The sequence below is a fragment of the Rhinolophus sinicus genome, chromosome 6 (genome assembly GCF_057876585.1).
Source record: "Rhinolophus sinicus isolate RSI-liver-muscle chromosome 6, RSI-T2T, whole genome shotgun sequence".
Taxonomy (NCBI): domain Eukaryota; kingdom Metazoa; phylum Chordata; class Mammalia; order Chiroptera; family Rhinolophidae; genus Rhinolophus; species Rhinolophus sinicus.
The window spans coordinates 4,800,504-4,826,475 of NC_142506.1; the positions used below are offsets into that span (position 1 = coordinate 4,800,504).

Genomic DNA, 25,972 nt, shown 5'->3' on the forward strand with positions numbered 1-25,972 from the left:
CTAACAAAGGTAAACTTTATTTTCAATGTAACAAATATTTTAACTTTGTGACAGTGTAAGGGGGATAAAAACTCCAGCACAGGAGGAGACCATATGAAAGGAAACTGTTTAAAAGTATTTCTCACTGCCACCTAATACACAAAGTCTGCCTGATGAAATAGAAATCCAGAGTAAGTCCCCTCCCTGGATAAAAACTCGGGAAGAGAAAGGAAGATAAAGGAGTTTAAAAGACTTGGACGTATCGCTTCTCGGCCTTTTGACTAAGATCAAGTGAAAAGACTTGGATGTTCCCTAAAGTAAAAATTAATAATAATTTTTTAAAATGCAATGAAACTAAAAAACTAAGATTGCGTGGATATTGTGTCAGAACAAAAACATGACTTGTGCCTAAATCCTGTACCTAAGATTTTATATCTTCAAAAAGAGGAAATTATAATGAAAGACCAAGTCCCAGGTAAGAGTTTCAGCTCCCATTTTGTACACGTAAAGGGACACATACACACAGAGACAAGTGCATTAGGTCTAAGAGCATCAAGGTGGATCAGAAGAACGACTGATTTAAAAATAGGCAGAAGTGGATTTTAAATTACATTTCCAACACTTAGAAGCTGGATGACTTTGGTCAAATCTCTGATATGCTATTTCTTTATTGGCAAAATGTAGTAATCACATCTAATATACACGACTATTGTAAGCAACTAAAACAGAAAATAAATATGAACAATGCCTCACGGCCAGTAGATACTTACATTACCTTTTAATACTGTCATTACAGTTCATCTGTGTACTTCTAAGAGAAACACCCACCCCCCCCAGAAGACACTGAAAATGCCCACACTTCCCATCCACTGAAATCGCCAGTGGTCTGTGCTAGCCCCCCCTTTCACCTATACCATCAGGGGCTGCCCACTAGAGCAGGTACCAAAACGGACCTGTGCTTATAGGGCAAGAGAAATAGTAAAGCAAGCCCATTTTAAGTGAAAGCACAATGTGCTAGGTCTGTCCCAAAGTTATAACGATCTCCAGAGCTGTCCCAGACAGAGGACCCAGGAGCGCTAGAGACACTGCACTGACGGCAGGTACACAAGTGTCACTGCCGGTTTCCGCCCCCTCCAGACTGTGAGCCTGAAGGCAGGTTGATGTCTTTCTGACTCCAAATCCTCCATACCTCAGAGTAAATGCTCAATATACTTTAGACGAACAAATGGAAAGATGATTAACGTATGTGTACTGATTATATTAAAAAAGCAGAAGAAGTAAACAGCGAACTTTTACCCGTTACTTCCAAATCATTGCCATTCATCTCCTAATTGAATACCTTTTACCTGGCAGGGACTACGCTGGCTGCAGAGTTCTTCCAGAAACAGCAGAGGAAGTTTTGGTGACTGAGACACTTAAAGTAGAGAAGGGAAGGCAGGCACTGGGAAGATAATCAGAGCGAAGGGTGGCGAGCGTTCTGCCAGGCGGGCACACAGGCTACGAAAGACATTAGCAGACGGCTCCCACCGCCGGGTCAAAGACGAGGTCTGCAGGCTAAGACTTGTTGAAAAGTTTTCCACACAAGCCCTGTGTGCTCGGGTCTGGCGGCCACAAGAGCAGTCTGGCTGCCCCAGGGAGGAGGTGTGCCGGCGAAGGAGCACGTCAGCAGGTGACTGGTGCCGGGACACTTCTCAACTATGACTGAAAGCTCTTCTCCCCGAAGAGTGGTGAATGCACTCAGCCTTCAAACTCCCGGAGCAGACAGCACGGAGGCGAAAAGACAGCGGTGGGGAGTCCCGAGAAGGAACCGCAAGGGTGTCACCACCACACGCCAGGGAGTCAGTGCGTCCACCGTCCCTACACCTGCCTGCTACCTGGCCAGCGTGCGGAGAGACGCGGTGGGCAATAAAACAAAAACAGTCCCTGACTGCTTGGGGAGTACAGTCTAGCCAGGGAGACAGACTTTGTAAAGGGGTTGGGCGGGGAGGGGTGGACAGAATGACCACAGAATATAAGCAGTCCTTTCACTGCATTACTAGCTACAATGTGATCATGATCATTTTAAAACATTAACCATCATAACAGTAGCCGCTTCCGTCCACTGGCTGAGCAGCCCACTATCTGCAGGAACTTTACGGGGCCTCTACACAGGTATCTCCTTTAATTGTCAGCACAATGGAGAACACTCAAAGACGCTCAGTAACTTACCTAATGCACAGCTAACAATCGGCACGGCTGGGTTTTTAACCCAGGATGAGCAGGGCAAAATCACTCAACCACTTCCACTCAGAAGACAGTTCCTAAGCACGAGGAAGAACCGCCCACAGGCCGAGTCGAGCCCACGTTGTCCCACTAAGTGGCCTGCCATGCACACAGTCAGACCACAGTGCTGCCCAGGGGCCTCAACGGAACATGGGCTCTTTCTGTGCTCCTGGTGACGGCCAGACTCCCACTTGCACACAAAATCACTCTGTGGCTCAGCAGCCCTGCTTCCTCATTTGCTCCATTTCTCTCTACGGTTGAGGAGGGCATCATTTTTCAAGACGATGCCTGGCAGTAGCCTGACATTTGATATCCTTAACTTTCTCTAATCTCCAGATGTTGCATCCAAATAATGTAATCCTTTTTGGAAGCGTTTTTCCTAGTCAGCTGAATTTAGAATGGGTCTCCCAACCACTTGTCTCTGCCAGGCGGCAGGATCTAGTCCCAGTAAGAGAATGTTTTCATAGCTCAGTAACTGAGAGAAACACGATCCCTCCTACAAGCCAGCATGTACCTAATGAAGCCGAATATCTGAGAGTTTGGCAATAACAATTAAAGGATCTGAAAAATTCACTCCCTCCTTAGTTCTGTTTTTGAGATCAAAATGGTAAAAGCATGAAAGTATTAGCAAGTGTACAAGTCAGTCAAATATATATAATTATATAAATACATATCTTTATATAAAACTATATGTTAATAAAAACATACATTACATATAAATACATGTATTTATTTCTTCTGTGTCACAAGGTCCAACAACGTTAAAACAATCCTTTAAGCCTAACATTAAAGGGTAATAAACATTCTTCCAATTACTGTTGGGGCAGCATCCATATTCCATCGATCAGTACAGATACTCAGATGCAACTAAGTAAGGCAAGCTGATTCTTCTGCCTCCGTCTGTCCGCCTTCCTTGCAGTAACCGTGCACCCAGCATTCCTCACCATTCCAGAACTACTGCCGTCTGTCAGGGCTCTGTGACTTTGTATGTGCTCCTAGCTTTCCCTCTCCTCTCCTTCAATCCCATTTAAGCTTTAAATCCGGTCTCCATTGCACCGTCCCCGTGAATGCAGGTGTTCCAACCGTCCCTAGGAGTCAGGCTCTTCCAGCACTCGGGCCCCACGTGATCGTGTGACAGTGGGTAACACTTTATTTTCGTCATGTCTCTTTCATACCTATGTACCCCATGAAAGCAGAGTACTGTCTTTATTCCCCGCTCTCCTCTGTCCAGCTCTAGGAAGTATCTAATACCACAGGTATTTAATAAGTTCACTTATTGTACAAACATTTGAAACCCGCTATGTGCTAGGAAATCAACAATGAGCAGAAGGAGACACGTCACATGGCCTCTTGGACCTTTTACTGTAGTTAATGTTAAATACACTAACCACCACTGACAGATGAGGTCAAATATAAATATACTGAGACACTGCCTGCAAATATTTAAATGATTTAAAATGTTGAAACATTCAAGAGAAACATAAAGGAAAGAATATAGGAAGAATCGTTCCCCCCACAGGTCTAAAGGTTCGAGGTGAAAATACTAGAGAGAAGAAAAAAAATCATGCCATCCAAACGGATTAACTCAAACCATCCTCTTCTACAAAGAGAGAGAAAATAAAAGAATCAAATTGCTCTTTCATCAGAGATGCTTTTGACAACAAGATTTGTGTGCAGTATGATTCATGTTTGATCAGATTTGATAACAGTATTTCTGCAAATCACTTTCTGCCACAATTAAGCATGCCCATTTATAATGAATACACATCAAATAAGAATGGGTTTTGTTACATAGGTAAACGTCATTGTTTTTATTCAAATTGTGTTCATATATTGAAAACATCAGGGAGACAATACACAAGATGAACATATCTAAATATGCACAAATTACATATAAATAACTATTAATATTTCTTTCTAATGGAGCTCAGAAAGTCATTCAACTGCACTGGAAAGACCTGGGTTTCAATGTGTTTCTGCCACTTACTTACCTACCACATAACCCTAGGCAAGTTATTTAACCTGTTTTAAAAAATGGAGATAACATCCACCCCACCTACTAGCAAACCTCTAATTTCTGGGAGGAGCGTAAACTTCCCTACTTTCCCCTTCACCCACAAACAGGAGTTCAGATAAGGGCCTAGGGCAAAGGGACTTCTTGTAGACAAAATGAGACTACCACCCATTTAATAACCATTTATCCAAAAGGTCCACTGAGCATTTTCTAGGTGCCAAGCACCGCTCTGACTGTTGGGTATCAGGAGAGAATACCACAAAGACCCTGCCCTCACTGAGCTTATGTTCTGCAGAAGGATGATGCCTTTAGAGAGAAAAGTAAAGGATTATAAATGGTACTGGAGAGGTACTTGGGCTCACCAACCACTGTCACACTGATCTTTTCTTCTGCTCTGCTTCTCAAACCCTGAGGTCACATGTGACGATGGGCCAAGGAGGCCTCTGGACTGTAAGTATCGCCACCCTTGGAAAGTTAAGTGGGAACCAAAATGGGGTGCACGAACCACATTTCTCGGGAATGTCACTCTTTCCTCTCCGGGCCCGGCAGGGTCCAGGGCTGCTTGACTGCTCAGCACAGGTCAAGGACAAAGAGACCAGGTAGGCCTCAGAAGCCAAGGCCTTTGGTAGTAATAGAAGGATCCTTGGCTGGTGTATCTTTGTAAATTACATATTTTGAGGGCCTAGGCAAGTGAACAAATACAGAAACCAGGATGTCAATCAATTCTATGTACCTTACAGTGCTATGAAGAGTCTCAAGTGAAGTAACAAGTGAAAATCTTTGGTAAAAGCACTGAAAGTGATTTGCAAATGCCATCATCACTGCCATCACAATCATCACCATCATCACCACCATCATCATCACCATCGCCATCATCACCACCATCATCACCAACGCCACCATCACATCACCATCACAATCATCACCATCATCACCATCATCACCATCACCACCACCATCATCACCACCATCACCATCATCACCATCATCACCATCACCACCACCATCATCACCACCACCACCACCATCATCATCATCATCTTCTCCATCATTATTTAGTTGTATCTGTATTGATTATGCCAATGAAAAGTCACTGAAATTAACTTCACCAAAAAAGATGAAGCTACCATACGAAATCTTACAAAAAATTTAATTTCCTGCAATAGGCAAAGCAAGAGTTTAGATGAGAACATGGTATTGACCACTAAGTAAGTAACCAAACAGAAAGTGAATCCTTCTAATCTCCATGTGCACTACCCATCAGATTATCTTATGTGACAACAGGTAACCCATTCCCCTCATTCACACTGTAGACTTTCATATCACTAAACCGCTGCTTTTCTGGCTGAAATGCCCTTGTCCACCTGGTAAACAGCTGGCAAACTCTTACTCATCCTGCAAAGTCCAAAGTAAAGAGTACCACCACCTCCATGTCTTTCCTTGTCCCATCCAGTCTAATTCATTGTTCTCTCTTCAGTGCTCCCATAGCACTTTCAGCATCCATTCATCCAGGATCTTTTATTGAACACGTACCACACGTTGGTCCTGTTACATGTGCTGAGGGTACAGCAGTGAGCAGACAGCACGCTGCTTACCTGGATTCACACTCCAGTAGGGAAAGACGGGTGATACATGGATCATATACCAGACAGCAAAGGAGCGCTCTGAACAAAACTGAGCATAACCGGGGGCGGGGGCAGGGCATGCTGCATGCAAAGCATGTCACACTGTATACAGTCCCACTGGAAACCCAGGAGACTGCAGTTTCTTAGCTCAGGGACTACTTCTCACTCATCCGCACACCCACCCCCAGCTGTCAGCACAGCACCTGACAAATCCAAACAGCAAAATAATAACAGCTAACACTAACTGAATGCAACTACCTACCAGGTAACGAATGCTTTACATATGTCTGCATATTTCATCTTCAAAACAAAACCTTTGCGGTAGTATTTTTACTGTAGTCAACATTTTGCCTCAACTTGGAAAATTTAGGTAGTGAGGGGTTAAACCACTTGCCCCAGGGCATCCAGCTAGCAAGCAGGAGTGACAGGAGGAATTTAAATCCAAGCAATCTGACTCCAGAGACCTCAGTCTTAATCACTACCCAATACTGTCTTCCAAAATACGGAACACTCAAAGTCATCTTACATCAGACCAAACTGGAATTGTACATCTGTGTTCTACAGCGTGTGTAAAAATATCCTGTCCTGACCCAGAAACAGAGCGGCAGCAGCCCCGGATAGGGACACCAATGCGGAGGTCTCTGCTGGGTTCAAAGGCTGCAGCTCTCTGCCTCTGGGATGAGACTTGAGCGCAGCTCGCAGGACAGCAGGTGAGCTCAGGGACCCAGGGCGGTGGCAGCCAGGCACCGGAACAGGATGCCTCCACAGCAAGGCACTCTGAAGGATAAAGGAGAAGTTCAAAGTCATGCAAATTCAGAGCTTGAATCTGATGCACACACTTTATACTATTTTGTTCCAAAGACTAATTAGCTTCCAAGACTCTAAAGTACAGAAAACGCCCTCCTCTCTGTCCCCCAGCAGCCATGACAACGGGGTTTCACTGCACCACAGTCTGACAGCAATTACCAGCCAGTGTGGGCAGCTGCGACCACAACACATGCACTAATGGCAGCTGAAGGCGTGGACTCGCCACAATCCATCACGCTTCGGGTTTGGTCTGTACAACAACGCAACCATAATAATTACTGGTTTGAGAAGAAGATGCTTCCAGGCAGGTCCAACCATTGTACCACATGTTTAATGTGGAGGGGAAAAGGGTCCATAAAATATAATCAGCAACTTTCAAACATGAGCCAGGTGCACAGAGGATTTAATTAGTAAACACAACAACTCAAAAGAGAAAAGTCATCAGTGTTGATCTTTCTTTTTGATGGAAAGGGGATACAGAGAAAGTCAGAGAGGGGAAGAGAGGAAGAAAACCAAGGACGTCTAGAAATGCTATGAGAGAAGGAAAAAATATCATCCACAAGCATAAGCACTAGGACAGCAACAAAGCAACACCTGTCATTTAATGCACAAAATTCTTTTCTACGTGTTCTGATCGGAAGAGCCTTATGAAAGCGAAAGGAATAAACATTGATGGGGCACCAACTTTTCACAAATATTTCTTTTATTGCCCAACCTCCACGTTCACCTCACTGCAACTCCAGGCAGTGTTAGCCCACTTTACAGATGAGGAAAGTGCTCCAGAGCGGATGTACTTGCCCAGGGCCTCACAGCTGACGGCTTACCTAGAGAGCTCTGATAGCTACTAAGCCACACCACGTGTCCACACAATCGGAATCTCAACCAGCAGGCTTTTGCCAGGGCCTAACGCCACTTCTCACCCATCCCAACACACCACACACACACACTCACACACACACACAGACTCACACACACACACACACACACACACAGAGACAGAGGGGGAGGGAGGGAGAGAGGGAGAGCGAGAGAGAGCGAGAGATGCACTGGAGACTCTGGAAGCTCAGGACAACCAGGCATTATAACAGAGAATTCTCTTGCAGAAATGGGCCTGGTAACCGAAAGCTCACTTCTATCTCCCCTCGTCTCTATATTACGCCGTATAAATCCAACCAGTTCCTACTTCCCAGGGCAGCCTGTGCAGTGCTTTGTAATTTGATTATAGGCTGTAGATGCAAATCCAAATGCTGCAGTTGCTAATTAATTTTCTCTAGTCCTCTGGACGACTTCAGCCACTGTACATTCACCAATCCGACCAGCAACTCTGAACTTGTATATTAATATTAGGTTGGTGCAAAAGTCATTGCGGTTTCAAAGGTCAAAACAATTGCAAAAACCACAATGACTTTTGCACCAACCTAATGTAATACTCAATGGCATTATGACATCTTTTTTTCTTAACTTGGTAAAACCGTCAGGAGACCAGACAAAAGTGCTCTTCCAAGAGCTTCTCCAGGTTCTGAAAAAAAACATTTGTTCTGGCAGCGTGCCTTTCCTGTTTGGATCATGATGCCGAGTGTCAGAGTGGCTCTCTGCCCAGCTGCGACATCAAGGAACGACAAATCCCACCTGAAAGGGACCGTGCAGCAGACTGGGAAACGGAACCCAAGTACCCAGTTTTCTGGTTCAGTACATTACGCGCCCATTGCCAAGCACTCAGAATCGGTGACCTGCTGAGCGTCCAGCAAATCAATGCTTTCTACTCGGTCTCTCCCAAAACAGCCACGCCTACACAGAGACAACGCAAATGATCCTAACAGATATTAGCTCACAAGGTGATCTCGAAGGCCCACCTAAGCGCATTCACATAAGCTGCTGGCAGAAGTCAACCTGACCATGTGGGTGAGAGGGCCCTCAGGTGTGCAGGAACCGGGACCAATCATCCAACTTCTGGGAGACGGTCCCACAGGGAGTAACTGAAAGGGTTCCCTGCAGCACTCTGAGTAAACACTTACTGAATACCTACTGTGTCCCTGCCTGCCCTGCCTGCGAGGAGCTTACCCCGTGTGTGTGTGTGTGTGTGTGTGTGTGTGTGTGTGTGTGGGCGGGAGGGGGGAGGGCACCTAGGGAAGAAGGAGACTGCAATCCAGGGTGATAAAGGCTACAGCAGAGGTACACACAGTGCTCTGAGAGATCAGAGAAGGACAGACAGAGGATCCAATCCAGAATCGAGAGTGGGCAGATAAGTGGTTTACTCAGGTGGTAAAACCTCAGCTGAATCCCTAAGAATACACGAGTTAATCACATAAGAGAGAGAAGGGTGTTTCCATTTTTAAAAAAAGCAAAACAACAGAACAAAACAAAACACAGCACAGAGAATGCCTTACAGAAAAGAGCGTGTGGCTCTCATGAATCAGACAAGAAACCCAGTGTGGTTATAACCTCAGGACCAAAGAGGGAGCGACAGGAATGAGAGTGGCCAGGTAAGGAAGGCAGTGAATACCATCCTGAGAAACACGACTTCAGCCTGAGGAAATGATGCACCACTGAAAAGCTGTAAGCAAAGGAATGACTTGACTGGATTTGCATCTTTAGAAAGACCTGCATTTGGCACTGCTTACTTTTAAAATACACATCTTGAACGAGAAGAGAACACTGGTGGCAAAGAAACAAATTCAGACTATTGGGCAGAAACGGACATAGTGTGAGGACACAGGCTGGACAAATCGCGACTGTTAACCGCACACACTGGCAATGCCCGTTAGTGCAGAACCCGCGAGGTCTGTGATGACAGGCGTCCCGTGGAGTAGCACACAGCCATGAAGAACCGTGTCCGCCCTTTGCCCTCCTCTCGCTCGATTCTGCACACTCTCCCTGGGGGATCCCATCCTTGACCATGGCTTGACACAAGGGGATGCATTTTTAGTGAAAGCACGTGTCTGGAAAGACCACATATAACCCTGAAGTGCCTAACTCAAAAACTTTTCAACCTGCACTGTTCACATCTCACACGATCTTTCTAAAACACACAGCTAACCACGTCAGTCTCCTGCATCACCTCCCTCGGTTGTGCTCCAGGAGCCTAAAATACGTTCACGCTCCTTAGCCATCTGTAGGCCCCCCCATGCCCTGACCCCTGCCTACCCCTCTAGCCCCGCTTCTCAATCCAGTCCTGCTTTTACCTTACACTCCAGACAGACGGACAGGAGGTGCTTTCACGTCTATCATTCATTCAACAAGCACTGAGTGCCTACTGTGTATCAGACACAATTCTGGGCACTAGAGCTTCAGCAGGAAGGGAATGAGAGCCCCAGGTCTCAAAAGCTGGCATTTGGTTATATACAGTCTCCAGGTAGTCCTGGAACCTTCCCAACAAGTCTGGGAAGTAGGTAGTATTATTCCCGTCATCACAAACTAAAGCACTGGAGTTTAGAGAAGTGAAGGCGTGCGGCAGATCCGAAAATTCTTCAATGGCAGAGGGAGACCCTCAGGTCTGAGTCCCAGACCCAAGGCCTGTGCCCATGTGGCCAGGTGCACAGGCCTGGCACGCCTGCCTGAGAAATGGCAGGTCTCTCCCTAAAACCAGGAGCTGGAAACTCACTCTTCCTTCACGAAAGCATCCTGAGGTTGGGAATGCATTGCTCTAACCCACAGGACAAAAACCAGAGCCACTGGCTGGTCATTCGACAAACATTTACTGAGGACCTGCTGTCTCCTTGGCCCTGTGCTGGGCGCTGGAGAAGAAATCCAAGACAGGCCAGATTTCCTGTCTGCAAGGACCTGGGATTCTAGAGGGAGAAATGACTCCCAACAAATCATTATCGTCGACAGTGTGATCAATGGTGACGGACGCAGGAGGATGGGCTACAGGAAGTGCTGGGAACACAGAGGGGAGGACACAGGACTCAACTCCTCACACAGTGGGCGCCAGACAGAGCCCCGCAGTCTGCAGACGCCCCCGATCTCACGCTGGGGAAGGAGACTCCGCGACGTGCGCTGGCTCACTCTGCAGCCCAGGATGTCCCTGGGAGTACACCAAGAGTCACACCTCGGCACCTCTTCCGGGATGACGCAGCAGCCCCACGCGGGGCCATGGCACCCTGTATGCTGGTCTTCATCACAGCACTTACCACCCCGAGTAGAAATGCCTTTTAATGGGGCCGCTTCCCTACTGAGCTGAAAACCCTTTAAGCAGAAATCAAGTATTACCCAGCTCGGTGTCCCAGGGATCCTCACTGAATGGAACTGAACACGCTCCCGTCCAGCGGGAAAGACCATGGAGACATACACACCCTGACAGTCTTCTCTAAAGGCTTTTGCCCAGAAGTCTAGATAGCGATTTCCTGAAAGGGTCTAAAAGTCTGAAATCTGACTTGTCAATTTCGCTATTCCTACGCCACACTGTTGACTCCCAAGCCTAAAGATGACTTCCGGCTCTGCATCCTTTATTGGAAGTCATGTGGTACTTAACAACGACTGGTGAGCCAAGACTTCACGGACAGTTTGCTAAATAAATGCTTCAGTAAGAATTAGGAGGACCGCTCCAGGCCGAGTGTTTTGTGCGGGGCTCCAGGAGAAGGAAAGTGGTGTGTTTACCTCCAGAACTTTGGAGCAAGAGGTCACAAACCTCTTGACAACATGCAATACTGCAGGCACTTTACACAGATCCGCTCATGAGCACTCCATAGCTGAAGGCCCTGAAGCTCATACAGCTTACGATTAGCCAAGTAACACATCCACTGATCCATTCAAGGAGCTAGAAGACAGTACAAGACAGAATATAATGAACAGGCTGTTAAGTAACGTGGCTTTTTTTTTTTCTTGGCCCCTTGTGCTTCTCAATCATTGTAGACCATGTAAATATAGGGCAGGGACTGATGGTTCCCTATTTGCTCTAGATTGATGCTATAGTAAATGACGGACCACGTGTCAATAAGTGGAGAAATTCCTTTCTCCGTGTGTGTTTCTGAGGGAGTCAGAGACAGACAGACACCGAAGTGTAATTTCCTTATCACAGTACTTTTCATACTTAACAACAAAGCAATAAACAGGAAAACTCAGTAAGCAAATGCAAACCTTACAGGCACCTCAGGACCTGGAGATAAAAGCTGGGTGGGGAAGGAGGCAGCCTGCTCCATTTCCTTTACTGCCAGATGAGGACTTTCCACAGAACGCTGGCCTCTCTGGAACACATAACTTGAAAACCACTCGTTTGGATTCTAGACAAAGGACCGAGCGAAACTCCATGCAGCTTCTGACAGACAATCAGATGGCCGGCCTGTTTCCAAACAGGACAACTGCTCAGCAACAAGTTTACAATTGATGAATTTTGGGAATTAAAAAAAATGTAAGCAATCAAAGTCGGATTTGCTTCCAAGTCATCGGAGCCGCTTGAAATCGGCTCTGCATGCACCTGCGCTTCAGCTCCTGCTCTTTGCCGTGATCACTCAGGCGCCTGGTCTGTTTCAGCATCCAAGGTGACCTTGGTCACAGCCACGTGCCTCACCAACAGGTGATGTGCTTCCTCTGACAACAGGCTCACTCCCTGCTGTAATGAAGCCCTTTTTTGAGTAAATCAGAGCAATACATTACACTAAAAATATTGTGAGAAAACAAATCTATTCTGAGACACTAAAAGGAGTATAATTTTGAGATTGTTCACCCAGTCGATTGGCACTGGAGTGGTGCCTCTCAGCTGAGACCACATGGAATGAGTTATGCTGGCCCAGGGCAGGGGCCGTGCTGATGGCAGCACATGACAGCTCTGTCTTGATCAAGAAAAAGGTAGCCATTTTATCACGACAAGAAAAACACTCTCGGGAGCTTTATGAAATTATTTTTTCTCAGTATTGCTTTGTATATTGTGCACGTCATGCTTTTAAAGGGCTCTTGACTTGCCAATAAGGACCTCAACAAATCGGCAAGTCACAAGAAGTCAATACCTAAAAGATCCACTTAAGAGAAATGAATGGTCTGCAGTAGAAACAGCTAACAGTTGTCATTAAGTCATTCATCCAAATAACTGTGATCGTGTCCCAGTGTGGGAGGGATTGGGGGGCAGAGCTAAGGCCTGGTCCCTGCTGTCCAGAAGCTGGGAGCAGGGCAGGGCAGGCAGACTGGCTGTTTCTAAACAGTTCTTTGGGGATGATCATTCGTTTACATATCATCTGGAACTGCTTTCTGGCCACAACAGTACAGTTGAGTAGAATAGAATGTACAGCCCACAAAATATTTACTATTTGACCTTTCATTAAAAAAAAAAAAAAAGGCTGGCCCTCAGCTTAGAGTTTAACACGAAAACAGGGGCCACACAACACAGACATCCAGTCACGTCCCAGCTCTGTGATGAAAGGGCCTAGCAGCAGTGGCACACAGCAGCCCACCTCCTGGTTTCTAAACGCCATTCCATCCTGAAAGAAGCCAGGCACCTGGGAAGAAATGGCTGATTCCAGGGCTGGGCAAAGCCAGCGCAGGATGGGCCTGGAACGAAATCCTGTCAGAAAGTAAAAAGAACTCTAAAAGCATATAGTATAAGCGTGCCAAGAGGACCCCAGACCCAGGGTGAAGGGGCTCCCAATGGACAAACCTGGGACAAGTTAAGCATTAACTTCTATAATGACAGTAAAGGATTAGAACAAATAATTGAATTAAAGAAGAATCCCTGAACTTATACAGACAGGTGGTAGGTAGCAGGAGGGAGGGAGGGAGAGAAGAAGCAGGAAAGAAAGCAAAAAAAAAAAATGAAAATGCTCCTTTTTCAGTAGAATGTCAAACACTAAATGTAGACAGAATGACTGAGGTGGAAAATTACCATTTTACAACCATCATGTAATGACTAATTCAGGTTAAGGAATGTTACTGGGTACTAAAATGTGTGGGGGAAAGTGTAATGAGGAACAGAGTATTTACACAGTACCAAGGTATCTCCCCACAAAAGTATGAATTTATTACAAAAGGAAAATGGTAACTTTACAGTGGAAATAACCATCACCCCCTTAACTAAGCGATCAAATGACGTCACCAGTCACAGAACAAAGTGACACTGAGGCTGTGTGCCTCCCGATGGATGCACAGAGGACGACACACCAACTCCTTAGTGGGATTCCTGCCAAAAAGGGAGCGGAACAGAATTTCAGGGAAAACATTAGACAACGCAAATGGAACGATATTCTACAAACAACTGGCCTGTGTAGTATTCATAACTGCATGTCAAGAAAGGCAAAGGGGTACAGAGGCAACTCTTCCCAACGAAGAGACTGAAGACACCTGACCACCACGTGCAATGTGTGCCCTTGAACTGGACCCTACAAAGGACAAGGCTGGAACAATGGGCACGATTAGCAAGGGCACTGTGGATTAGGTAACACGACCAAAACAATCATGAGTTTCCTAATTTTGACCCTTGTTGTCTATAATTGCAGTTATGTAAGAGAAGTCTCTTATTCTTAGAAAACATACATCAAGACATGTAAGCATTTAGGAGTAAGGGGAGGGAGATAACACACACACACCATTCTCTCAAATGAGTCATGAAAACACACACGTGCACAGAGAGAATGGTAGAGCCAATGAGGGAAAATGTTAACAATTGGAGAATCCAGACAAATGGGCATATAGGGGCTCTTAGCTCTGTTCTTTTAGCTCTTCTCTAAGTTTAAACATTTTCCGAATAAGTATTTTAATGGAAGAAGCAATAAAGGTCTTATAATGGGAGAGGCGGGGGAGGGGGGAGGCTGGAAAGGGGAAGACAGAAAAACAAATAACCACAATACACCAGGACAAGTCGGAATATGAAGACGTTACAGAAACATATGGGAGACTGGAATTAACAATCGGGAGGGATCAGAAGTGAAACGTCCCTGCCCCAGTCCTTTCCCCGCCTGCAAGGATTTCTGCCTTCAGCTAATTCCTCTTGGAACAGACTCAAGAAAGCCCTTCCTGGTCCTGAGATAAACCAGGGGTCATTCTCTGAGCCCCTAAACACTCGAGGCATTCTTCTCTTAGCACACCGTTACAATTGTTCCCTCTGCGTGTTTATCTCCCACACTGGATTACAAATTCCTTGATAAAAGAGGATGCCGCTCAAGATGATGGAGAAAGGCAACTATTTACCCCGTACTTAGTACGTGCCAGGCATGACACGAAATAACTCTCTGTACGTATCTCATTTGAACACTACAAAAACTCCAAAGGGGCTTGTCTTTTAATTACCATTTTGTGGACATGGGAACTGAGGCTCAGAGGGGTTCACACACCCAACGTCACATTGCAAAGAAGTGGCCGAACTGAGATGTGAACTCAAGTTCACCTGACATGAAAATGTGTGTCCCTAACGACTCTTTTATTATTATTTTTTTTAGCCAACAGTCAATCTAATTTCAGTATCATTTTTAGATTACTGTGGCTTGCACGTGGTAGGTTAACAAAAGATGAGAGGGAATTTTCTAAGTGTTTTGCTTCTCTTTACATTCACTGACGACACCCACACTAAAGATAACCAAGAGCTAATGTATGAAATTCAAATATCAAAGATAACATACGAGGAAGAAAGACATAAATGTGTAATGATCTCATATTAGAGATGACAATTATATTCTATATGTTAAAAACTTAGAGTGAAACGAAACAAATATGAATCCCGGTCATTTCACCCACGACAACCTAAGAGGCAGGCATTACCATCACATGCAGATAAGGGAACACGGGCTCAGAGAAGCAGCTGGCCCCGAGCAAACAGTTCAATTTAGCAGTGAAGATACTCAACAAATATTAATTCAATAAATGAATGAAATGAGACACCTCAATATAAATGTCTAGAGTCTTACGGGCCCCATCCCATAGTCAGCCCTGCTGAAATGACTACAAACGGAAGCATGGCTCTGTCCACAATCTCTCCCAGGCTTTGTATCTGGTCCTCATCAAGTCCCTTCACCCACCCGAGTCAAAGGACTATGGAAGGCAGGAGGAAGCAGGACCACAGTAGCTTTTGTGACTGTCGTTCGCTTCCTCACATAAATCAGAGAACCTGACTTACATGAGGCCTGACAACTAAGTTCGCTAACTCATCCTAGAAAAAGTGCTACATACCTCATTGCTGAATATCACTACGGTCACCTAGTCCACCCATCAAAGCAATTTTGGAACTCTTTTTCTGGAGTGGCCCTCAGAGCTGTCATCATATTACCCTTGATGTCCTGAATGTCATAACACGTCTTCCTTTCAGTTTCCTTTATCTTCGGGTAAAGAAAGAAGTCACTGGGGTCCAGGTCAGGTGAGTAGGGAGGGTGTTCCAATACAGTTATTTGTTTCCTGGCTAAAAACTCCCTCACAGACAGTGCCATGTGAGCTGGTGCAATGTCGTGATGCAAAAGCCACCATGAATTGGCGAAAAATCCACGTCGTTTAACTTTTTCACGCAGCCTTTTTAGCACTTGCAAATAGTAAACTTTGTTAACTGTTTGTCCAGTTGGTACAAATTCATAATGAATGATCCCTCTGATATCAGAAAAGGTTAGTAACATTGTTGCAACAAGTTCGCCAACTTACTTGTCAGACCGTCATATGCCAATGCAAAAACTTGTCAGGATTATAATCTTCCCCAACAAAATAAACAGATTACAACAGCCAGTAGCCAGAAGCCAGACTATCCTAACACTTTCCTTGAGAAAAGTTTTGCAATTCGATGCTTTTGGAATATTTTTTCTTTAGGGCACAGTCAGCCCTATCCCGTTAGCTGCGCGTCCCTGAAGAAGTTTTATCTCCCTCTAACCTGCACCTCTCTATCAGTAGTATGAGAACAATAGTAATATGAGAACAACAAAGCAATGTCACAGGGCGGTCACCATGATTAAAGGATGCAAAATGTGAAAAAGAACCCAGCCACAGCGCCTGGCACGCCTTAGACACTCAAGACATGATGGCTACAAAACGAAAACGAGTCAAGATTTTCTGCAAATACTCATCAGAGAGTATTCCTCTTAAAATATCAGAATTATGAAAAATTAATGTCACTGCCTGAAAATCTAAAGCAATGCAAGCTTGTTGACTGATCACGACCAACATTGGTTCAGGAGTAGTTAGCTAGCTGGCAGTGTGGACAGAGGCTAACGTAGCTATGCGGAGCGCCATCTAGTGGACAAAGAGCAGAGTACAAACGGCGTAAATCCTGAAATAGATGAAGAACTAGGAAAAAACCAGGAGAACGAAAGTGCCCCTTCTCCTCTCCCTTATAACTTCTCCACGGGCGCTTGAACCAACAGTGACCCCAAATGTAAGATTTACATCAAAAAGAGAGATCAGAAAGGGTATTCTAGCAGTAGGGGCCGATTGGTGAAAAATTATGGAAATGTAAAAAAATTATGGAAATTTAAAGCTTACGAATGCAGAGTAAAATACCTTGTGCTTGTGAAGAGAGGCTGCTGGATGTCCAGACATGCTTTAAGAGGCACAGTCGTAAAACTGTTTGTGGAAGCTCCATTTGTTAATGTAAGTAAGCTTCAGGGGCCGCTTCTTGAATAGCATAATAAAAATCAGTCAGAGCTGCTGCTAACTCTACACACGGTATTCACGAAAACAAGCTTCCTAAAGAATGAGTTTGTCCTTCCATAGTTCCAGGATTGGAAAACCAAAATCATTCTAGTAACATAAAATTACTCCCAAGAAATGAAAGTAGACGATTTACGTGTTAAAGTCTGGAAAGTGACGCTAATACACACACATCTGTCTCAGGCCACTCTGTAAAGAGGGCAGGTAACGTTTATTAAGCACCCAATGTTTACCGACGTACAGTGTGTTAGACTCTGTACTTATCTCACATGTAAAACAACCCTACAAAGGAGGTGTAAGGCCCCCAATTTTACAGATGGGGAAACTGAGGCTCTGAGAAATGGACCTATACAGGATTACAGACTAGATAGTTGTCGCTCCCTATCATCATGTGGCCCTTTCCGCACCCGCTTGTCACTTGTTAAGTAAGGCCATTTGCCGTGTAAGTGCCATCCACCAGACTTTCATGCTGTGTTTGGTCACCAAGCTTCTTCTCCATCTTGTCATACCATCATCTGCGCCCCTCTCTGCAGTATGCAGGCTGCCCTGGTCACAGGTCACCTGTCCAATACCAGGCAATTAATTGTAAGAGCTGCATGGCAGAGAATTTCCACAAAGTCAAACACGAAAATGCAGCCACCCTGAAAGCTTCCACCTCTACCTACGGCTCACAGGTGAAGTGTGCAGTGTCCTGGAGGTGGGCAGGTAAGAGTCTGAATCCTGGCTTTCCGCTTATTAGCAGTCTGACCTTAGGCAAATTATTTGACCTTCTTGTCCTCAGTTTTCTCACCTGTAAAATAAGGTAAAATGGTTTACTCTTTTAAGACTATTAGAAGAATTAAATGAAATAATCAACATAAAGCATCTAACCCCGAAAATGCTCTTGATAAATGGTAACTAGTACTATTAGCAATTGCAAGCTAAGTAGTTTATTCAAATACACCTACCACTTCAGAGTCAACACTGCTGTGTGTGTTTTGTATGCTCTTACTACTCTTTTTTAAGCCTATTTTTAGAAGATTGAGAATCGTGAAACATACATCTACGAAGACAGACCTCTACCAGGAATCTGACTTATTAACTTCCTATACAGCCCGTCTTCCTATTTCCTCCTTGACACTGAAATGCACACAGTTAACACTCCTTGCCCTGAATGCTTGCTCAAGACTGAGAAGTATTGCTGGAGAGCACAGGGGAAAGGCGAGCTTGCATTTCTGGTAAAACGCATTTTCGGGACCTCTTTTAAAAACCCATCATCACCAGTGGAAATTCCTACCCAGCTTCTGCTACAGTGGACCTTTTATTCGGAACGAACGGCAATGTCCATTTCTGTCCTGGGATCTCTTTTCTTAGTGTCCCCGTCAAAGCGTGGCAGGCTTGGTTGAAAACTTCGGCCTGACTGCTTCGAGCTGCACACCTGATGGGCAAGTCACCTTCCCTTTGTGAGCTTGAGAGACCTCATTTGAAAAAGCAAAGGTGGCATGCAGGGGACTAAAACCCTTACCTGGCCAGATCATGGGGTGGGTGGGGGGCAGAGATAACGCACCAGATGCCTGTGGTGCAGAAGAGGCCCAAACTTGGCAGTTTTTAGTATATTCGTTACCCCCAATACCAAGGAACACTCTATGTCTATTTTCTGGTAAAAAAACAAAAATGCAAACCTATCCATCTTCACTCAGTAGGAATGATGGCAACAAGCCAAAGGGCCTTGTGACATCCAATGGCAGCTGGCATCTGCTCTGCCACCTCAATTGCGCCTCTGGCTTTGGGTATCTGCCTGGCACCTGAGACAGCAGACCAAGTCCTTCAGGTAAGAAGGCTTATCTGGCTTGTGACACTGGCCTCTGAATTTCTGGGTTTGATCTGTCATAAGAAATCCCATTAGGAGTGTAGGGAAGGAGAGCTAATTGCATTAGAGTTCACTGGCTTGGTAAGTTCTTCAAGAAAGAACGAAAGTAAATAAACATCTTATTTACAGCAGATCTGACATCACCTTCTCATTAGCTCCCCGAGAAAGGCCACAACTGTTCCACCACATGTAAAGAACATGGGATGTCCTCCCGCTGGTTGAACACTGCATTTCACTCGGAACAAGCTTTCGTTTGTATATTTGGTTACAAAGCTGTTAGAGACTTCTGCCCCACCCCCAGTCTGAGTGCTCTAACCTGGTAATGAGCTAGGCTCTTTCTGACTGTTGGACTCCAAATACATTTCTTCCTCTTCCTTTATGATAATTAAAACATAATACTGAAAGGATGGGGGGAGTCGAAGATCGGAGTTCGAAAGAGCTACATACCAAGAATTATGAGGGGTGAGGAAGACACAAAGAGATGTAAGACCAGGCCCTGCCTCCCAAGAAGCTCTCTCCCAGGGAGGACAGACATCCAAGCACCCCAGAGGGATGGGCACCACACCATCAGAGGGAAAACTGGCCACTGGGAGACTAGAAACTGGGCAATGGAGCCCATGGCGGGGAGAAAAGTGGTCAGAGGAGATACCTCATAGAGCAGACATTGGAAGGAGGAAGTATAACATTGGATGCTATGAAACTTTTCTTTCAATTCCATCACAGGCTGGAGAGAAAAGAACACACAGCACACACGAGGCCCGCGTTTTCATTCTCCTTCTGTCATTAACGGGCTGTCCCATCCCAGTCTGACCTTCTAGCCCTCCGAGGGTCAGTATGACGTGAAGAAAGAACAATGGGTTTGAACCTCCACCTGGACATTTTATAAGAATGTCACCTTGGTAAGTCACTTTAGTTGTTGGCGTCTCGGTGTCTACAACTAAAAAATTACGCTAATAACCTCTACATTTCTGGTCTGTTACCAGTATTGACGTTACAGACATGACCAGGCAGAGAAGCGGCTCGAAAATGTTCCTAGGCTGACTTAGTTAAATCTGAACCATCGAGTAACTAAATATTTCAAAAGGAGAGTTGAAGGATAATGAGACATTCCTTAGGAAAGAAAAGGGCGTCTGTAAACTTAAAACTCACTCTCTAACACACATGGGCGCACGAGTTTCTCTGGAACAGAGACCATGTTTTCCCCACCCCACCTGAGGACTCAGCACTGAGACCTGGCAGGTAGGGTCTCTAAACTTGGTAACTAACGTCCAGATACCGAAACACTGTAACTCACAGACCACTTTGAATTGTAACACACTAAAGAAAATTTAGAAACAGTTTCTCTAAAAGTGTGAGTCATCACATCCATTCCCCCACCAAAACCAAAAACTGGTAACACTAAGAAATACAATTACAATCTAAATAACCACACCTTCCTCTGGATAAAGCAGAGAATCTCACATTATAGTGTGAAGGTACCCCCCCCCCCCCGTAATATAATTCTGCAATTTTCAGTCTCATTTGTCTCTCTTACTTTATACATCTGACAACATTCAAGCAAATTAGAAATATTTTCCAAAAGGAGTTCCCCAAAAGGGAAACTTGAAGCCATCAGGTTTTGTTGAACAGAGTTGCACATAGGACAAAGTGACGATGCTCACATTATACATTTTTACCCCTCACGTATAACCTGAGTAACGCTAAGAGTCCTAATATTAGAGAAATTGATGTAATATGAGTATTACATTTTAAAATACCAACAACAACAACAACAAAAACTTTATCAATTGGAGACAAATAGACCTTCCTCTTGTAACCGATCACTAAATATAACTTGGCAGCGAACCAGCCACCAATCCATATATTATATCAGATAATTAAAAATACAGGGTTATGTAATCTTATTTAATGGTTACTTGGCTTGTACTGAAAACCATCCAAAGCAATACCAGAGTGCGGGATTAAATTATAATGCGTAAGACATTTCTGAAGATGGTTTTTAGTAGGAGTCAGCACATCCCCTACTAGCAAATATAATATGAAACATGGAACGGTACTTTCATCTCCAATTAACCTCCTTGGCAAGAAACTACAATGTCAATTCACTCACTCCATAAGCACTTGCGTATAGGGGGGCTGGGGGATATACCAAAGCCTATTTTCTTTGATTTGATTTCACATCAAGTAAACATTACCCATTACTTTTGGTAAAGAAACAAAAGTATTCAATATTTCAGGGGTGGAGGGAAGGAGAACCAGTTATCCTGAGAAAATAAAAATAAAAGTCAGCAACTAATGCCCACCATAAAACTCAAGCCTGGAAACCTATAAAACGCCAACCTATATTAGTGTGGGAGCCTGTGTTGATGTCACACCAGCTCAAGTTCTTATTTACAGATTATTAGAAAAAAAGTAATTCAGCTAGGATGTTGATCGACATGAACAAATGCTTATTTTTTTTTAATAGTGGCAACACCTCATTTATAAACTGTTTCATTATCATAATGTGTTGATTACTAAAGTAATACAGTGGTCACAGGAGGGCTTTAATTCAAACGTGCCTTGTGGCCTGAGCATTAAAATCCTGTAGGCTAAATCTACCACGAATGGTTACTTCTGCAAGGAAGACCTCTGGAGAAACACATGAAGAAACTTTATTTAGAAAATCAAGTCACCCAGAAGCAAGCATATTAATTATCCTGGTTTCTGCAGGGTTTTAAATTAGCACGTGCAAAGTGTTTTGTTCCACCTTTTGGGGGAGTCACAGGTAGCAATAACAGACCTGAGTTCAAAGGCAATCCATGTCAGTTGCCCACAGCTTGCATAGCTGAGTCAAAGCTCCCTCTCCTGAGAAATGGAGACATCTATGTGAGCCTCCCAAGGATACAAGCATGAGAACAGAACTGGATAGCAGGCGCCTTAAAGAGCCTTGGAAACTTTAAAATACTATGCAGACATAAGGTAGTGTTAGCATTTGGACATGTCACCCATTCCACAATACAATGAAGATTTGCATTGCAGAACCATCATCTCTGTACAAGTTAGCGCAGGAATACCAATTCTAGTATCGAGATTCAGAATAACCTCTAAAAAAATCCAGTTTCCTTTAGAGGCAGAGTCAAAAAACATAGCTAAGAATAAAAAAGCTTTCCTCAAGTCAATAATAAGATGGTTATCAGATTTAAAATCAAAGCTTCCTAATAACCATCCAAATTCAGATTTAAGACACTTTTAGAAATGCACTTGTAATTTTGGAGTTATATAATAGCGTCATTAATATTGTAAACGATAGGACTTTGCATCCTGGATATCAGCCCCTGACTTAAGGGAAAAACGTTTCAGTCAGAAATAATCTAAATTGACATTAATAAGAGCACATGAGTAGCACTTTTATTCCTTCACATAAGGAAGGAGAGAGAAATGCACTTCTTACAAGAATTACATTTTTGATGGAAAAGTAAGGTAATCAGGTTTAACATCTAAAAAACCATTAAATAGCAATATTGTCCACTATCTATTTCAAATAACGGGAGGCCATTAACACTAGTAAAAACATAGACACCAAAAGAACTTTAAATGTATTAGCAACACAATACTATGGCACACACAAAAAAATCTGACTTTTAAAATAACTCATTAAACTTTTAGTTAAACTGTTTCCTTAACTGGGTACAACGTAAGTTTGATTCAGCTTCTCTACGAAGAAAAATTCACTCGATTCTACAGTCCAGAATACTTCTAATGCCACTCATCTCACACAACGTACAAAGAAATTTCTTTCACAGAGATGACAGCCCAGCAGGCAACAAAAGATCTATGTAAATCATAAAGAGCAAGAAGTACAAACCTAACTGCAGGACTGTTCAGAAGAGCCCGGGAATACAATTTAAGAATACATGTCCATTACCTTTCCACAAGCCCGTTTTATTAAAGAAAGCAAGATGAGCCTAAAATTAAAACAAAATGGGAAAGCTCTCTAAACTGATGCCTGCTGAACAATTCAAATATCATGCTTCAATTCTTGGAGACAGTGAGTCTCTCCACCACCATCAGTCTGAGGAACTGGTTGTAATAGGCAAATACCGGAGATTGCTGTTTTAAAATATAGATATCTATGTACAAATAGAATATGTCTGCCTCATTGTTCACTTTCGACAGTGAAAGAGCCAGGGCCAGCATTGAGACCAGCAGACCCGATTCATCTCGGGGACGACAAACTGTCACTGCACAGAGTGAGCCATGCAAAAGGTAACACATCTGACCAGATAATGTTTCTGCCATAACCCAGAAGAAAAGCAGACAAGTGGGCCCCAGACCCATCATTATCTGCAACATGAATTCCAGACACAGGATGAGAACAGGACTGCTCCCGGGAAAGAAGACTTCATTTACCTTCCATCCCAGAAGATTATTCAGGAAGCTGGAGGATGAACAAGCCAGTGGACGCTGTCCCAGGCAGGCACGCCTCCATTCGCCCCCGTGTGCCCCTGTCCTGTAATTCCCAGGACTGTTCAAACCCTGAGCTGGCTGGACTAGTGCTAAAATGGCATGGGCAGCAGACTCCGTGGCCAGTGTTCTGAACCCTGAGCCAGCCACCAATGAGGGTCGCCCACTCAGCTCTTCCCAAAATGAGGACAGGCAAGCCAAAAAGGGGCACTTGTGTCACCTCTTCTCCCCTACGGATCCCTCCAACAGCCAGCCTGCAAGGCTTGGCATGACTTGTTCACCCCCCAGGGAGGGCAGACTGCCCCACCAGGGCTGCTAGAGCCTGGGCATGGAAGAAATACAGACATGAGAGAGGGATCTGGGCTCCGCCACTAGGGCAGCTGGGTCCTGCCCTCCCGGGCTTGGGGTCTGCCCCCAGACCTCCTCCAGGCTCCTCAAACTTCACTAACAATCCAGCACCTGTTCCCTTTGCATCTTCTGCATTTGGTCTCCTCAAATCCTTCCATTTTCATCCAGCTCTTTCTCCAGTTCTTGAGACTAACCACACTAGTTTCCAGAGCTACCCCCAATCTTCCCCTCCGATGAGATAATGCAACCCCCGCCCCACAAAGTCCCCAGATGTCCGCTGTCCCCCACCCAGAAGTTTCCCTTGGGTATCCTCCAGTCCCCAAGGATTGCCTTCAAGTGTCATCCCAATGCCCCAGCCCTCTCCTCCCCAAGTCTCCCGAATTCACATCTCTGGCTTTCCCCAGGTGTCCCGTATCCCCCAGCTCCCCACCCAAATGCCCCCCGATTGCTACCTGGGCCCTCCACCCTCCCCGAGGTCTATTCCCAGCCATCCTCACAGTGCTGCCTCCCGAGCCCGCCGCATCCCCACCCGGTGCTGACCCTCCCATCGCCACTTCCCGGCCCCCAATGGCCTCGGGCGGCAGTTAACGACCGGCGGCGCGCACCCTCACCTTGGCTCACCAGCCGCAGAGCGTGTGTGAAGGAGGGGTCCAGGGAGTCCTTCTCCGCCATCAGCTCCGGCAGGTACTTCTCCTCCATGCTCGCGGGCCGCCCGGGCCCCGGACGCGGACTCGAGGCGGGCGGGCAGCGGCGGCCCCGCAACCCGCGACCGCGCCCGCGCCCGCGCCCCAGCGGCGCGGAACCCGAGCCGGACGCCGCGGCCGAGCCAAGCCCGGCGGTCGGCCTGGCGGAGGCGGCACGGGGTGGGAACCGATCGCGCAGCCCGGCTCCCCGGGGGGGGGGGCGCCCGCTGAGTGCCCCGCGCTGGCGGCCGCTCCTCCCGGATGCGGCCCCCGCGCTCCCGCACCGGGCAGAGGGGGAGCGGGCGCGGGCGGGCTATCAAGCGGGCCCTCGGGCGGACCGGCGGCGCGCTCAGCTAGCCTCAGGCAGTCCCGGGCGAGCCCCGCCAGCCGCCGCCGGCTCAGACGCGACCCGCACTCTGCGCGCCGCCCCGCGCTCTGAGCCGCCGCGCCGAGCGCCCGGCCCCTCCCACCCGGCGGCCCCGCCCCGCCCCGCCGGCCCAGCCCGCCGCGCCTGCGCGCTGAGCCCCCGCCCTGGGCCCCCTGTGCTCCGCGGCCGCCTGATGGGACAGCTCCCGGCTGCGCGGCCGGTCCACGGGGAGGGGACGTCCGGGCCGCCTCCCGCCTGACCCGCGCTCTCCTCCAGCCCTGGGGACGTTGGGAGAGCCCCGCGATGCTGTTACAGCATTGCCAGGGGCAGAGACCGAGAAACTGAGGCCCAGAGAGGTCAAGCGGCCGGTCCAAGGTCACTCAGCGAGCAACCTCAATGGGAGCGCTGTGCAGTGGTACCCGCGGGTCAGGGGTCAGAATGGAGCAGAAGACAGGGAGGGGAGCCCAGGCTCGGCCCAGCGCGCTCAGGGGAAAGGCAGCCGGGCGAACCGCCCTGCCCTTTAAGGCTCCCAGGACTTGCCTAACTTATTTCGCTTTGCTGTCCCCTCCTGTTTGCAAGGAAAAAACGCAGGCTCGCGATCCCCGCTGGGCGCCGGGCTGTGAGCGCCTACCCCAGACCCTCGGTGCCGAGGTCGATTACATAAAAGCGCGTGTCCTTCAGGGCGTCTTTGTCATCCTGAGTTGCGACCGGGTTGTCATTCTCTTCGTCCATAAGGCGGCTGTGCCTGGATTGGGGACACCACAGCGCAGCCCCTCGCGGGGAGAGTCCCTTGGAAGCACGTGTACGCTGATGTACTCTGTCCCTCTCCTCCCCCGCTCTCAGGCCGTCTTCAGACTTCCTGAGCTTGTGGAGTAACCATCCCCCAGCAGGCCAAGGTCTCTGAGGCTGTCCTTCTTTCCCCTACCAAACCCCCACATCAAGTCCTGGCTTCAATGTCACCTTCCCTGGACAGCCTTCCAAGATCCCCACGGACCCCCCCCCCCCCCCCCCAGCCAACAAAGCTGGTCAGGGCTCTATCCACCCACC

At 46.4% G+C, this 25,972-nt stretch overlaps 1 protein-coding gene across 5 annotated transcripts in view; it reads right to left on the reverse strand.

Moving 5' to 3' along the window:
• KHDRBS3 (KH RNA binding domain containing, signal transduction associated 3) overlaps positions 1-25,972 on the reverse strand; it is a 165,680-nt gene that overhangs the window by 126,310 nt on the left and 13,398 nt on the right. For 3 of the 5 annotated variants that reach the window (XR_002136731.3, XR_002136730.3, XM_019724292.3), the window contains exon 1: positions 24,487-24,998. The exons of 1 other annotated variant lie outside the window; for it this stretch is intronic. Coding sequence is in view for 2 of the 4 variants with exons in the window: in XM_019724292.3 (XP_019579851.2) it covers positions 24,487-24,574 (88 nt within the window). In the remaining 2 variants the exon portion in view is untranslated. Of the gene's footprint in view, positions 1-23,473; positions 23,711-24,486; positions 24,999-25,972 lie in introns of those variants that run through there. One more of the 5 variants, XM_074316351.2, reaches the window with a different exon arrangement.